The sequence below is a fragment of the Rhinoderma darwinii genome, unplaced genomic scaffold (genome assembly GCF_050947455.1).
Source record: "Rhinoderma darwinii isolate aRhiDar2 unplaced genomic scaffold, aRhiDar2.hap1 Scaffold_1010, whole genome shotgun sequence".
Classification (NCBI taxonomy): domain Eukaryota; kingdom Metazoa; phylum Chordata; class Amphibia; order Anura; family Rhinodermatidae; genus Rhinoderma; species Rhinoderma darwinii.
In genome coordinates this window covers 1-15,050 of record NW_027461891.1, presented here as the reverse complement: position 1 = coordinate 15,050, position 15,050 = coordinate 1, and the positions used below count along the sequence as shown (strand labels likewise).

Genomic DNA, 15,050 nt, shown 5'->3' with positions numbered 1-15,050 from the left:
ATCTATCTATCTATCTATCTCATATCTGTCTATCTATCTATCTATCTATCTATCTATCTATCTATCTATCTATCTATCTATCTATCTCATATCTATCTATCTATCTATCTATCTATCTATCTATCTATCTATCTATCTATCTATCTATCTATCTATCTATCTATCTATCTATCATCTATCTATCTATCTATCTATCTATCTATCTATCTATCTATCTCATATCTATCTCATATCTATCTATCTATCTATCTATCTATCTATCTATCTATCTATCTATCTATCTATCTATCTATCTATCTATCTATCTCATATCTATCTATCTCATATCTATCTATCTATCTATCTATCTATCTATCTATCTATCTATCTATCTATCTATCTATCTATCTATCTATCTATCTATCTATCTATCTATCTATCTCATATCTATCTATCTATCTATCTATCTATCTATCTATCTATCTATCTATCTATCTATCTATCTATCTATCTATCTCATATCTATCTATCTCATATCTATCTATCTATCTAATATCTATCTATCTATCTATCTATCTATCTATCTATCTATCTATCTATCTATCTATCTATCTATCTATCTATCTATCTATCTATCTATCTATCTATCTATCTATCTATCTATCTCATATCTATCTATCTCATATCTATCTATCTATCTATCTATCTATCTATCTATCTATCTATCTATCTATCTATCTATCTATCTATCTATCTATCTATCTATCTATCTATCTATCTATCTATCTATCTATCTATCTATCTATCTCATATCTATCTATCTCATATCTATCTATCTATCTAATATCTATCTATCTATCTATCTATCTATCTATCTATCTATCTATCTATCTATCTATCTATCTATCTATCTATCTATCTATCTATCTAATATCTATCTATCTATCTATCTATCTATCTATCTATCTATCTATCTATCTATCTATCTATCTGTCTATCTATCTATCTCATATCTATCTATCTATCTATCTATCTATCTATCTATCTATCTATCTATCTATCTATCTATCTATCTATCTATCTATCTATCTATCTATCTATCTATCTATCTCATATCTATCTATCTATCTATCTATCTATCTATCTATCTATCTATCTATCTATCTATCTATCTATCTATCTATCTCATATCTATCTATCTATCTATCTATCTATCTATCTATCTATCTATCTATCTATCTATCTATCTATCTATCTATCTATCTATCTATCTATCTATCTATCTCATATCTATCTATCTATCTATCTATCTATCTATCTATCTATCTATCTATCTATCTATCTACAGTCGGATTATAATTTGCGCCGTGTCGTCACAGTGTCACCTATTTTTAGTCATGTTGCAGGAAGGCGCCGTTTACACGTTGCGGAGGGCGCTGTATTACCAATATGGCCGCCATTACCGCTCCTTTCTCAGTTATGATATAGCAGGAGACGAGGGATCGATCACTGGGTCACTTGCCAGATTTGCGGTTCCTATGAAGCTGGGAAAACTGGCTGACACCTGCGAGGCGGCCATATTGGTGCTCACCCAGCTTTCCCAGAAACAAATAATGTTTAATTTTAGGGGAAATGTTCTTTAACTTGTGTGAGACTCATAAACGCTCCAATCTATGTACAACCCCCTCCCCAAGTTATGTGTTACACCCGGCAGTCCAGTGAGTGCCCGCGGCTGGCACGGGTGGCAGCTGCTTTGTGTTGCATGAACCTTGTAATCGTCTCTTATTGCTTTGACGTTCACTGTTTGTAGAACAAGCAGGTGCTAAAGGGTTAATAATACCACTGAAAGCGCCGCGTCAGCTGCTGCCAGGCTTTATGTTAGCACAGTTGCCCGTTTGTTTGCCCTGTGTTTACTCTGCCCGGTTATATCTGGTTGGGTGAGTCCCCGGGTGAGATAAGTGGGTCTGGTTCCAGGCCGGGTGAGTGCTGTAAATATGTTCTCTGTCTGCGCCCTGCGATACCTGGCGGACACTGCCAGGAGGGGATCTGGAAGTGGTCTGCCCCCTGTCCCTCTCTCCCTGTGTCTCCCTCTCCCTGTGTCTCCCTCTCACTGTGTCCCCCTCTCCCTGTGTCTCCCTCTCACTGTGTCCCCCTCTCCCTGTGTCCCCCTCTCCCTGTGTCCCCCTCTCCCTGTGTCTCCCTCTCACTGTGTCCCCCTCTCCCTGTGTCTCCCTCTCACTGTGTCCCACTCTCCCTGTGTCCCCCTCTCCCTGTGTCTTCCTCTCCCTGTGTCCCCCTCCTCTCTATGTTCTCTCTCTGTGTCCCCCTCTCCCTGAGTCTCCCTCTCCCTGTGTCCCCCTCTCCCTGTGTCCCCCTCTCCCCGTGTCCCCCTCTCCCTGTGCTCCTTCTCTCTATGTCCTCTTTCTCTGTGTCCCTCTCCCTGTGCTCCTTCTCTCTATGTCCTCTTTCTCTGTGTCCCTCTCCCTGTGTCCCCCTCTCCCTGTGTCTCCCTCTCCCCCTCTCCCCGTGTCCCACTCTCCCTGTGTCCCTCTCCCCGTGTCCCACTCTCCCCGTGTCCCCCTCTCCCTGTGCTCCTCTCTATGTCCTCTTTCTCTGTGTCCCTGTCCCTGTGTCTCCCTCTCCCTGTGTCCCCCTCCTCTCTATGTTCTCTCTCTGTGTCCCCCTCTCCGTGTCTCCTCTCCCTGTGTCCCCATTCCCTGTGTCCCCCTCTCCCTGTGTCCCCCTCTCCCTGTGTCCCCCTCTCCCCGTGTCCCCCTCTCCCCGTGCTCCTTCTCTCTATGTCCTCTTTCTCTGTGTCCCTCTCCGTGTCCTCTCTTTCTTGTGCCCGCTTTTCCTGTGTCCCCTCCCTGTGTCCTCTCTTCCTGTGCCCGCTTTTCCTGTGTCCCCTTCCCTATGCCCGCTCTCTGTGTCCTCTCTTCCTGTGCCCGCTTTTCCTGTGTCCCCTTCCCTGTGCCTCCTCTCTGTGTCCTCTCTTCCTGTGCCCGCTTTTCCTGTGTCCCCTTCCCTGTGCCCCCTCTCTGTGTCCTCTCTTCCTGTGCCCGCTTTTCCTGTGTCCCCTTCCCTGTGCCCCCTCCCTGTGTCCTCTCTTCCTGTGCCCGCTTTTCCTGTGTCCCCTTCCCTGTGCCCCCTTTCTGTGTCCTTTCTTCCTGTGCCCGCTTTTCCTGTGTCCCCTTCCCTGTGCCTCCTCTCTGTGTCCTCTCTTCCTGTGCCCGCTTTTCCTGTGTCCCCTTCCCTGTGCCCCCTCTCTGTGTCCTCTCTTCCTGTGCCCGCTTTTCCTGTGTCCCCTTCCCTGTGCCTCCTCTCTGTGTCCTCTCTTCCTGTGCCCGCTTTTCCTGTGTCCCCTTCCCTGTGCCTCCTCTCTGTGTCCTCTCTTCCTGTGCCCGCTTTTCCTGTGTCCCCTTCCCTGTGCCCCCTCTCTGTGTCCTCTCTTCCTGTGCCCGCTTTTCCTGTGTCCCCTTCCCTGTGCCCCCTCTCTGTGTCCTCTCTTCCTGTGCCCGCTTTTCCTGTGTCCCCTTCCCTGTGCCCCCTCTCTGTGTCCTTTCTTCCTGTGCCCGCTTTTCCTGTGTCCCCTTCCCTGTGCCCCCTCTCTGTGTCCTTTCTTCCTGTGCCCGCTTTTCCTGTGTCCCCTTCCCTGTGCCCCCTCTCTGTGTCCTCTCTTCCTGTGCCCGCTTTTCCTGTGTCCCCTTCCCTGTGCCCCCTCTCTGTGTTCTCTCTTCCTGTGCCCGCTTTTCCTGTGTCCCCTTCCCTGTGCCCCCTCTCTGTGTCCTCTCTTCCTGTGCCCGCTTTTCCTGTGTCCCCTTCCCTGTGCCCCCTCTCTGTGTCCTCTCTTCCTGTGCCCGCTTTTCCTGTGTCCCCTTCCCTGTGCCCCCTCTCTGTGTTCTCTCTTCCTGTGCCCGCTTTTCCTGTGTCCCCTTCCCTGTGCCCCCTCTCTGTGTCCTCTCTTCCTGTGCCCGCTTTTCCTGTGTCCCCTTCCCTGTGCCCCCTCTCTGTGTCCTTTCTTCCTGTGCCCGCTTTTCCTGTGTCCCCTTCCCTTTGCCCCCTCTCTGTGTCCTCTCTTCCTGTGCCCGCTTTTCCTGTGTCCCCTTCCCTGTGCCCCCTCTCTGTGTCCTTTCTTCCTGTGCCCGCTTTTCCTGTGTCCCCCCTCTCCCTGTGCTCCTTCTCCCTATGTCCTCTTTCTCTGTGTCCCTCTCCCTGTGCCCCTCTCCGTGTCCTCTCTTTCTTGTGCCCGCTTTTCCTGTGTCCCCTTCCCTTTGCCCCCTCTCTGTGTCCTCTCTTCCTGCGCCTCCTCCTGGGCGGGTGGCGAGTTTCTCTCTCGCTGTCTTTGTGTTGTACGTGAGAGTTGTCACATAGACATCAGCGCCTGGTTACCGTAATTACCCATCAGCCCCCGATCACCAGCGCGGCTGCTTGTATGTGATGTGAGAACATTGTGTGTATTATACTGGATGGTGGGGGGTGTAGTAATAGCCCCCCCCCACTGTCCGCCCCCCCCCACTGTCCGCCCCCCCCCCACTGTCCGCCTCCCCTCCTAATCCCGCTGACTAACAAATTCCTCCTTCTGCCTTTAATCCCTTAGCACAAAACTGCGGGGACGTGTCCGGACCTCTCCTATTATCTCCTTCCAAACCCCCTGAGGGCCTTCTGCTCGTCTACACCCACAGCGCCCACTGACAGCACACGGCGCCCACTGACAGCACACAGCACCCACTGACAGCACACGGCGCCCACTGACAGCACACGGCGCCCACTGACAGCGCACGGCGCCCACTGACAGCGCACAGCACCCACTGACAGCACACAGCACCCACTGACAGCACACGGCGCCCACTGACAGCACACGGCGCCCACTGACAGCACACAGCACCCACTGACAGCGCACAGCACCCACTGACAGCACACGGCGCCCACTGACAGCACACGGTGCCCACTGACAGCACACAGCACCCACTGACAGCACACGGCGCCCACTGACAGCACACGGCGCCCACTGACAGCGCACGGCGCCCACTGACAGCGCATGGTGCCCACTGACAGCACACGGCGCCCACTGACAGCGCACAGCACCCACTGACAGCACACAGCACCCACTGACAGCACACGGCGCCCACTGACAGCACACGGCGCCCACTGACAGCGCACGGCGCCCACTGACAGCGCATGGTGCCCACTGACAGCACACAGCACCCACTGACAGCACACAGCGCACACTGACAGCACACAGCGCCCACTGACAGCACACAGCACCCACTGACAGCACACGGCGCCCACTGACAGCACACAGCACCCACTGACAGCACACGGCACCCACTGACAGCACACAGCACCCACTGACAGCACACAGCACCCACTGACAGCACACGGCGCCCACTGACAGCACACGGCGCCCACTGACAGCGCACAGCACCCACTGACAGCACACAGCACCCACTGACAGCACACGGCGCCCACTGACAGCACACGGCGCCCACTGACAGCGCACAGCACCCACTGACAGCGCACAGCACCCACTGACAGCACACGGCGCCCACTGACAGCACACGGCGCCCACTGACAGCACATAGCACCCACTGACAGCACACGGCGCCCACTGACAGCACACGGCGCCCACTGACAGCACACGGCACCCACTGACAGCACACGGCGCCCACTGACAGCACACGGCGCCCACTGACAGCACACAGCGCCCAGTGACAGCACACAGCGCCCACTGACAGCACACAGCACCCACTGACATCACACGGCGCCCACTGACAGCACACGGCACCCACTGACAGCACACGGCGCCCACTGACAGCACACGGCACCCACTGACAGCACACGGCGCCCACTGACAGCACACGGCGCCCACTGACAGCGCACGGCGCCCACTGACAGCGCATGGCGCCCACTGACAGCGCATGGTGCCCACTGACAGCACACGGCGCCCACTGACAGCACACGGCGCCCACTGACAGCGCACGGCGCCCACTGACAGCGCATGGTGCCCACTGACAGCACACGGCGCCCACTGACAGCACACGGCACCCACTGACAGCACACGGCGCCCACTGACAGCACACGGCGCCCACTGACAGCACACAGCGCCCAGTGACAGCACACAGCGCCCACTGACAGCACACAGCACCCACTGACATAACACGGCGCCCACTGACAGCACACGGCACCCACTGACAGCACACGGCGCCCACTGACAGCACACAGCACCCACTGACAGCACACGGCGCCCACTGACAGCACACGGCGCCCACTGACAGCGCACGGCGCCCACTGACAGCGCATGGCGCCCACTGACAGCGCATGGTGCCCACTGACAGCACACGGCGCCCACTGACAGCACACGGCGCCCACTGACAGCGCACGGCGCCCACTGACAGCGCATGGTGCCCACTGACAGCACACGGCGCCCACTGACAGCACACAGCACCCACTGACAGCACGTGGTGCCCACTAACAGCGCACAGTGCCCACTGACAGCACGCAGCGGCTCGTACACACGGGACGGACATATGAAGGGGTTAAAGTATTAGAGAAAACATGGCTGCCTCTTCCATAAACAGCGCCACACCTGTCCTTAGGCTTTGTGTGGTTTTGCAGCTCAGCACCATTCACTTCAATAGAGCTGAACTGCAATACCAGACACAACCCATGGACAGGTGTGGCGCTGTTTTTGGAAGAAAGCAGACTTTTTTTTTTATAATCCTGGACAACGCCTTTTAAAGAGACATGTCAGAATATAATATTGGGGAGAATCCATGAGCTCGGACCCCCTTAATGGGTTGGGGTTCTCTATGAGCCCCCTAAGCCTCTGTGATGATAATCACCAATCAGTTTGGGTACATTCTGGACACCCCCTCAGAGGAAGTCCGGGCTCATAGATCCGCTCTGATGTAGGGGCGTTAAGGTGTAGTTCCCCTTTAATACAGACATAGATACAAAGGCTCCCGGGCAGCCATGCCGGGCACACACATAAGCGGGCGGACGTGTCACACTCGCACATCGGATGACCGGCTGTCAGCTGCCGCACTCTGTAAAGGTCACGGCTATTTCTGGGCTGCTCAGATTCTGTCACCGACAGCTGCCGAAATACTGACCCCCGGTATCATCGTATCCCTGTGACCTGTGGGCAGGGGGCACTGCCTTATGTCCGCCCCTCTCACCTTTACACAGACTTGATGTCCCCAGTGTGAGGATTAAAGGGGAACTCCCATTGTAATTATTTTTTAGAAAGTGACAGCCCCAGTGACGGCGCGTGTTGTACTCCGAGCTGCGGATGTCGGGTTTCCAGTCTACATAGTGACATCATCTGGGGTCTAGTCAGGTGGAGGTCATGGCACTGTACCCACCAGTGGAGGTCATGGCACTGTACCCGCCGGTGGAGGTCATGGCACTGTACCCGAAGGTGGAGGTCATGGCACTGTACCCGCCGATGGAGGTCATGGCACTGTACCCGCCGGTGGAGGTCATGGCACTGTACCCGCCGGTGGAGGTCATGGCACTGCACCCGCCGGTGGATCTGGCCTCTTAGGCCTCATGCACACGACCATTATTTTCAATGAGTCCGGACAGCAGAACACGGCTGTAATAAGACATGTCCGTTCTTTCTGCGGTCCGGGCTCCGGGGCCACGCACAGACCATAAAAACTACAGTCGTGTGCATGGCCCCATAGGAATGAATGGGGCAGCAAATCTCCAGTGGATTTTCGGGGAAATTGCGGCCGCAAAAACACGTTCGTGTGCATGGGGCCTTACAGCCCGCAAATTCGCTACGGAAGTCAATGTGCTGATGGAACCTGCGGATACACCTCCATGTGACATCTGTAATTTGCGGATCTGCAGAAGTGTTGCTAAGCGACGACAGGAGGTTTTCCCTGCACTTTTCTGTATGATCCACATTTTGCAGATGACACAGGATGCGCTAGGGGTGAAATTTCATCCGCAAAATACGGACCACGGTGCAGGTATTTGCGGACCAGAAAAACACTACGGTGGTGTGAATGAGACCTTATATCTCAGAGGAATATGTGACTGCTCTCTCAGAAAGCACCAGAGCAGAGTGCAGCTCATGCAGGCGTTGGTGGTATAGTGGTGAGCATAGCTGCCTTCCAAGCAGTTGACCCGGGTTCGATTCCCGGCCAACGCAGCAAATATTATTATTATTTTTTTTTACATAATATTTTTGCCACAATGTTGTGAATAGATAAATCCTCCTGCACAAGTAAAATCTGAGATGCTCTGCAGTAGTCTCTATTATATGTTCTGCAGTAATTCAGTCTCTATGAGATACTCTGCAGAAATTCGATCTCTATGAGATGCTCTGCAGTAATACAGCTCTGTGAGATGCTCTGCAGTAATACAGTTCTATGAGATGCTCTGTAGTAATACAGTTCTATGAGATGTTCTGCAGTAATACAGCTCTGTGAGATGCTCTGCAGTAATACAGCTCTGTGAGATGCTCTGCAGTAATACAGCTCTATGAGATGCTCTGCAGTAATACAGTTCTGCGAGATGCTCTGCAGTAATACAGTTCTATGAGATGCTCTGCAGTAATATAGTTCTATGAGATGCTCTGCAGTAATACAGTTCTGTGAGATGCTCTGCAGTAATACAGCTCTATGAGATACTCTGCAGAAATTCGATCTCTATGAGATGCTCTGCAGAAATTCAATCTCTATGAGATGCTCTGCAGTAATACAGCTCTGTGAGATGTTCTGCAGTAATACAGTTTTATGAGATGCTCTGCAGTAATACAGTTCTATGAGATGCTCTGCAGTAATACAGCTCTGTGAGATGCTCTGCAGTAATACAGTTCTGTGAGATGCTCTGCAGTAATACAGTTCTGTGAGATGCTCTGCAGTAATACAGTTCTATGAGATGTTCTGCAATAATACAGCTCTGTGAGATGCTCTGCAGTAATACAGTTCTGTGAGATGCTCTGCAGTAATACAGCTCTATGAGATACTCTGCAGAAATTCGATCTCTATGAGATGCTCTGCAGAAATTCAATCTCTATGAGATGCTCTGCAGTAATACAGCTCTGTGAGATGTTCTGCAGTAATACAGTTTTATGAGATGCTCTGCAGTAATACAGTTCTATGAGATGCTCTGCAGTAATACAGTTCTATGAGCTGCTCTGCAGTAATACAGCTCTATGAGATGCTCTGCAGTAATACAGCTCTATGAGATGCTCTGCAGTAATACAGTTCTATGAGATGCTCTGCAGTAATACAGCTCTATGAGATGCTCTGCAGTAATACAGCTCTATGAGATGCTCTGCAGTAATACAGCTCTATGAGATGTTCTGCAGTAATACAGTTCTATGAGATGCTCTGCAGTAATACAGTTCTATGAGATGCTCTGCAGTAATACAGTTCTATGAGATGCTCTGCAGTAATACAGCTCTATGAGATGCTCTGCAGTAATACAGCTCTATGAGATGCTCTGCAGTAATACAGTTCTATGAGATGCTCTGCAGTAATACAGTTCTATGAGATGCTCTGCAGTAATACAGCTCTATGAGATGCTCTGCAGTAATACAGTTCTATGAGATGCTCTGCAGTAATACAGTTCTGTTAGATGCTCTGCAGTAATACAGCTCTATGAGATGCTCTGCAGTAATACAGTTCTATGAGATGCTCTGCAGTAATACAGCTCTATGAGATGCTCTGCAGTAATACAGCTCTATGAGATGCTCTGCAGTAATACAGTTCTATGAGATGCTCTGCAGTAATACAGTTCTATGAGATGCTCTGCATAAAGTGATGACTGGGGACCGGAAGGATGGGGGAGGGGGATTACTGTTAGCTACGTCAGTGCTGGGGGTGTGACTCGTGTCACGTCTGACTGATGTCATCATGTGTCATCCATGTCTCCCCTACATGTGATGTATGGAAATGATCGTGTTTTCTGTATTATATTATATATATATATTTGAAGCGCTGCTCTGCCCTGATGAATGACCCCACCCCTGTAATGACAGCCCTCCGTCTGCAGATGCTGCTCTATAACCCTCATTGACCTTCAAGCTCTGCATATAATGGGCTCTGTGCGGCGTGTGTCCCTTTAAGTGTTAGCCCCGCCCCTCAGCTCGCTACATGACGTTCTGAGTTAGAGCGCAAAGTATCAGTTCACTGGAGAACAGGGAAGAGGTGAGAGCTGCGGTACCTGACTGGGGGAGGGGAGGTGAGAGCTGCGGTACCTGACTGGGGGAGGGGAGGTGAGAGCTGCGGTACCTGACTGGGGGAGTGGAGAGCTGCGGTACCTGACTGGGGGAGGGGAGGTGAGAGCTGCGGTACCGGACTGGGGGAGGGGAGGTGAGAGCTGCGGTACCTGACTGGGGGAGGTGAGAGCTGCGGTACCCGACTGGGGGAGGGGAGGTGAGAGCTGCGGTACCTGACTGGGGGAGGTGAGAGCTGCGGTACCCGACTGGGGGAGGGGAGAGCTGCGGTACCTGACTGGGGGAGGGTGACATGTACACTATTGAGAGCAGGTAGAGACATGAGGGGGAGGGGGTGCTGGTAGCTATGGCATGCAGCCGGGAGAGAAGGTGTGGGTGCAGGGAGAGTGGGCACCGTGAGTCCAGAGGCGGGGGAGGGAAGTAAAGGAGAGGAGTTGGGAACATGGGGAGGATGTAGAGATGGAGGACAGGGCATGGAGTGGGTAATGCGGGTAGACACTCAAGGAAGTAGATAGGGCAAAGGATGGGCACATTGTTGGTGAAGGTCATGCAGGTAAATGGGCAAAAGGTATAAAGTAAATTGTGAGGGGGGGCGTTTGTTAAGGACGACGATGACGTTTGATGGTCCTGAGGGGGGACGTTTGATGGTAAAGACGGTCCTGAGGGGGGGACGTTTGATGGTAAGGACGGTCCTGGGGGGGGGACGTTTGATGGTAAGGACGGTCCTGAGGGGGGGACGTTTGATGGTAAGGACGGTCCTGAGGGGGGGACGTTTGATGGTAAGGACGGTCCTGGGGGGGGGACGTTTGATGGTAAGGACGGTCCTGGGGGGGGGGACGTTTGATGGTAAGGACGGTCCTGGGGGGGGACGTTTGATGGTAAGGACGGTCCTGGGGGGGGACGTTTGATGGTAAGGACGGTCCTGGGGGGGACGTTTGATGGTAAGGACGGTCCTGGGGGGGGACGTTTGATGGTAAGGACGGTCCTGGGGGGGGACGTTTGATGGTAAGGACGGTCCTGGGGGGGGACGTTTGATGGTAAGGACGGTCCTGGGGGGGGGACGTTTGATGGTAAGGACGGTCCTGGGGGGGACGTTTGGTGGTAAGGACGGTCCTGGGGGGGACGTTTGATGGTAAGGACGGTCCTGGGGGGGACGTTTGGTGGTAAGGACGGTCCTGGGGGGGACGTTTGATGGTAAGGACGGTCCTGGGGGGGACGTTTGATGGTAAGGACGGTCCTGGGGGGGGGGGGAGAGACGTTTGATGGTAAGGACGGTCCTGGGGGGGGGGGGAGACGTTTGATGGTAAGGACGGTCCTGGGGGGGGGGGGGAGACGTTTGATGGTAAGGACGGTCCTGGGGGGGGGAGACGTTTGATGGTAAGGACGGTCCTGGGGGGGGGAGACGTTTGATGGTAAGGACGGTCCTGGGGGGGGGAGACGTTTGATGGTAAGGACGGTCCTGGGGGGGGCGTTTGATGGTGAGGACGGCCATGGGGGGGGATCTTAGATGTAAGGACGGTCCTGGGGGAGGACGTTTGATGGTCATGGGGGGGTCGTTTGATGGTTAGGTCGGTCCTGGGGGGGGGTCGTTTGATGGTTAGGTCGGTCCTGGGGGGGGGTCGTTTGATGGTGAAAGTCCTGGGGGTTGATTTGCCCATAGTACAGTGTTCCATAAAAAGCAGTGATGGGTGATGTTGGTCGGGCAGCTTGGCATAGATTGGATAGCCTGACAGTCTGGTGCACGGTGGGTTAATACTCGTGCTGTGTCGGGCAGGAAATGAATAGTAGGATTGTGTGCGGCTGCAGGGCACGTAGTCTAGATGTGGGGGATGCTGTCGAGGAAGGGGTTAATGGCTGCCTCTCAGGGCCTGGCAGTGCGGGTTGACGTTGGCATGCGGTCTTGTGCCAGGCTTCAGCGCGGTTTTAGGCCTCAAGGATTCTGCAACTTTTTTACTGGTTTTTTTGCATCATCATTTCCGTGAAATAATGAAGGAAACGCAGTGACACATCGCTGTGCAACCCGGCGCCTTTAACCCCTCGTAGTCCGCTCCGCCTGTCCTCGAAGTCTCCACTGTCAGGGCATCTCCTCCTGAGAGACATTTTGCTTGGTGGCCGGTCATTTTTAGATCTGTGGGGCGCGCTGTAGGGAGGCGGCCATTCTAGTGGCTGGCAGTAGTGATCTGGGTGACGGCAGTATCCTGGTAGTGATGGGGTTAACATTGGTGGTGTTGCCAGGGCTGGAGACTGCTATGTAGGTTGTCCTGCTACCTAGTCCGCCCTGCCCTTGCTTTGTAAAGCCCGAAACGCGTCCTGTGTATGTAGTAACAGAACAATAACTGCTCTCTGTAAAAGAATGTGGAGTGCCGGCCCTTTAAGAATATCAATTGACACCCCCCCCCCCCCACTTATCTCCCCAGAACGCAGCACCATGCCTACCGAATACCCCGCCTTTACTGCTGAGCAGAAGAAGGAGCTCCATGGCATCGCACAGCGTATTGTAGCTGCCGGGAAGGGAATCCTCGCTGCCGATGAGTCCACAGGTAAGCGTGTGTCATGTATGTCGCTCCACACGTCTGGATTTCTATGGAATCTATTAAAGGGGGTGGGTGAGATTCAAAAAACATGGCTGCCTTCTTAAAGAAACCGCGTCACCCTTGAATGGGGTTGAGCTGCAATACCAGACATGACCATGGGCTAGAGTGGCGCTGTTTCTGGATGAAGGCTATCTACACCTTTGAACATTAAAAAAAAATAATGTATTCAATGTTTTTAGTGATTTCATTCCACTTTTAAATGGGCTCTTTAAGATGCAGCTTATGTTTCCTGTATACATAGAAGCCATATTATTCCGTCAAAGCCGGTTCGGTCAGGTCAGCTGCACTGACGGCTCCGGTGAAATCTGGTCATGTGTCTCTGACGTACAGAATCCAGCTAATATCGATCAAATTGTAGTTCATGAAATTGGATGTAATCGTTAACAGCTGGATTGTGCGTGTCAAAGACGTGAGGGGCCAGCGGGTTCACCGGAGCCGTCAGTGCAGCTGATCTGACGGAAGCGGCTTTGACCGAACGATGCAGGAAACATATACGCTGCATCTTACAAAGTTAATATTAAAATGTAATTAAAGTCAATTTAAAAGTTGTTTTGAAATCACAAAAAATATTGCTTTTATTAAAAATATAAAAGGTTTAGGCAAATTCCATCGTCATAGCGATTGCTAACGTAAGCCGGCCATATTGGAATCCGAGCGTCTCCTTGTGCTGTTCATCGCATCGCAGTCGCTGGCACTAGTCCAGGTCATAGATGGGTTTTCATAAGAGATAGAGAAAACAATGCAAGGATTTAAATACGCTAGAGGTTTGGAAACTGACTCCACAATAGAGGCCGCCATTTTTGAGGAGTCTGTATCTGGGAGACTGAACAATCTTAAAGGGGAAATCCACCCAAAAATAACCTGACCTGTCCTAGAGACACATTGGGGATATCCAAGAGCTTCTTGTTCTGGATATTGGTGTTGGTCTGAGCACGTGGACCATGTAACGTTGTATTACTCTCCGCTCCTCGCAGGCAGCATTGCCAAACGCTTGAGCTCCATTGGCGCAGAGAACACAGAGGAGAACCGCCGCATCTACCGCCAGCTGCTCTTCACTGCTGACGAAAGAGTCAACCCCTGCATTGGCGGCGTCATCTTGTTCCACGAGACTCTGTACCACAAGTCTGACGATGGCACTCCATTCACCAAGGTCATCAAGGACAAGGGGGCCATTGTAGGCATTAAGGTAAGTGGCGCCGGTGTGGTCGCTTTTATATTGGCGTTTAGTCTACTCTCCGATCATCCATGGTTTTATTCTTTTCCGTCTTCAGGTGGACAAAGGTGTCGTCCCTCTTGCCGGAACCAATGGAGAGACCACAACACAGGGTAAGGAGTCATGTTATATAGAAGACGATCTGCACGGACATGTACAGTACAACATAGGGTTAATAGATCCCTACTGTCAGTATTGTACTCCAGCATGTGATCATTCTAGTATATAAGGGTGGGTTCATGGATCCACATCTCTACCGCAACTGCGACGAAACCGCACACTCAATGGACAGAATTTTGCAAAAACCTATTTGAGATCTCTGCTTGTTGTCAGTGTACGGAATCCCACTTCCCCAGGGGCTTGAAAACCGGCACTGCATGTGTTCTCCTCACACAGATGCAGATGTCATTAAGCCCTCTTTTGTAATGAGCTGTGAAAGCAGGACTAGGTCAGGACAGGGTTTTTGTTTCTCACCATCTTTAAGATCTCTGCTTGCTGTGTCCAAAGGCTATTAGAAAGCTGCAGAACTTTCCATTATACGACAATAACGCTCTGCTTGCTTTTGATCGGGGATAGGTCACGTAGCGTCCATACTCTGCTGCGTTGTGCGTGACCGTGTGTTCTATCCGCAGGTCTCGACGGCCTTTCTGAGCGCTGCGCTCAGTACAAGAAGGACGGTGCCGACTTCGCCAAATGGCGCTGTGTGTTGAAGATCTCCGAGCACACACCCTCTCGCCTCGCCATCGTTGAGAATGCCAACGTACTGGCCCGCTATGCCAGCATTTGCCAACAGGTAACTCCCTACTGACCTGTAGTGTACATTTAAGAGGTGACTCCACCTAAAATATTGACTATGGCTTTATCCTTGATCCGTCTGTGCGACCGTATTCAGAATGAATCTGATGAGATGCCCACGCAGTAGCTCTATGTAATCTCTTAGTACATGGCTGTATTTCATTTCAAAGCTTGAAGTTGTCACAGCCCCGCCCCTTTTACGCGACTTCTAATATACCACGTTTTTCCTGTTTTTATAGAACGGCATTGTCCCCATTGTGGAGCCTGAGGTCCT

The 15,050-nt window shown here is 51.8% G+C and overlaps 1 protein-coding gene and 1 non-coding gene across 2 annotated transcripts; both read left to right on the top strand.

Annotated features, from left to right (window-relative positions):
* The first annotated feature begins 8,068 nt into the window (after positions 1–8,068).
* TRNAG-UCC (transfer RNA glycine (anticodon UCC)) lies at positions 8,069–8,140 on the top strand. Its single transcript has one exon. It is a non-coding gene; the product is annotated as a tRNA-Gly (tRNA).
* Positions 8,141–10,119: 1,979 nt separating this feature from the next.
* On the top strand, positions 10,120–15,045 carry LOC142698242 (fructose-bisphosphate aldolase A-like; the record flags this gene model as incomplete). Its single annotated transcript, XM_075847883.1, has 6 exons — positions 10,120–10,145; positions 12,592–12,714; positions 13,743–13,954; positions 14,040–14,094; positions 14,614–14,774; positions 15,016–15,045. Coding segments are annotated over exons 2-6 (570 nt in total), but the record flags the coding sequence as incomplete, so codon positions are not given.
* Between the last annotated feature and the right edge of the window lie 5 nt (positions 15,046–15,050).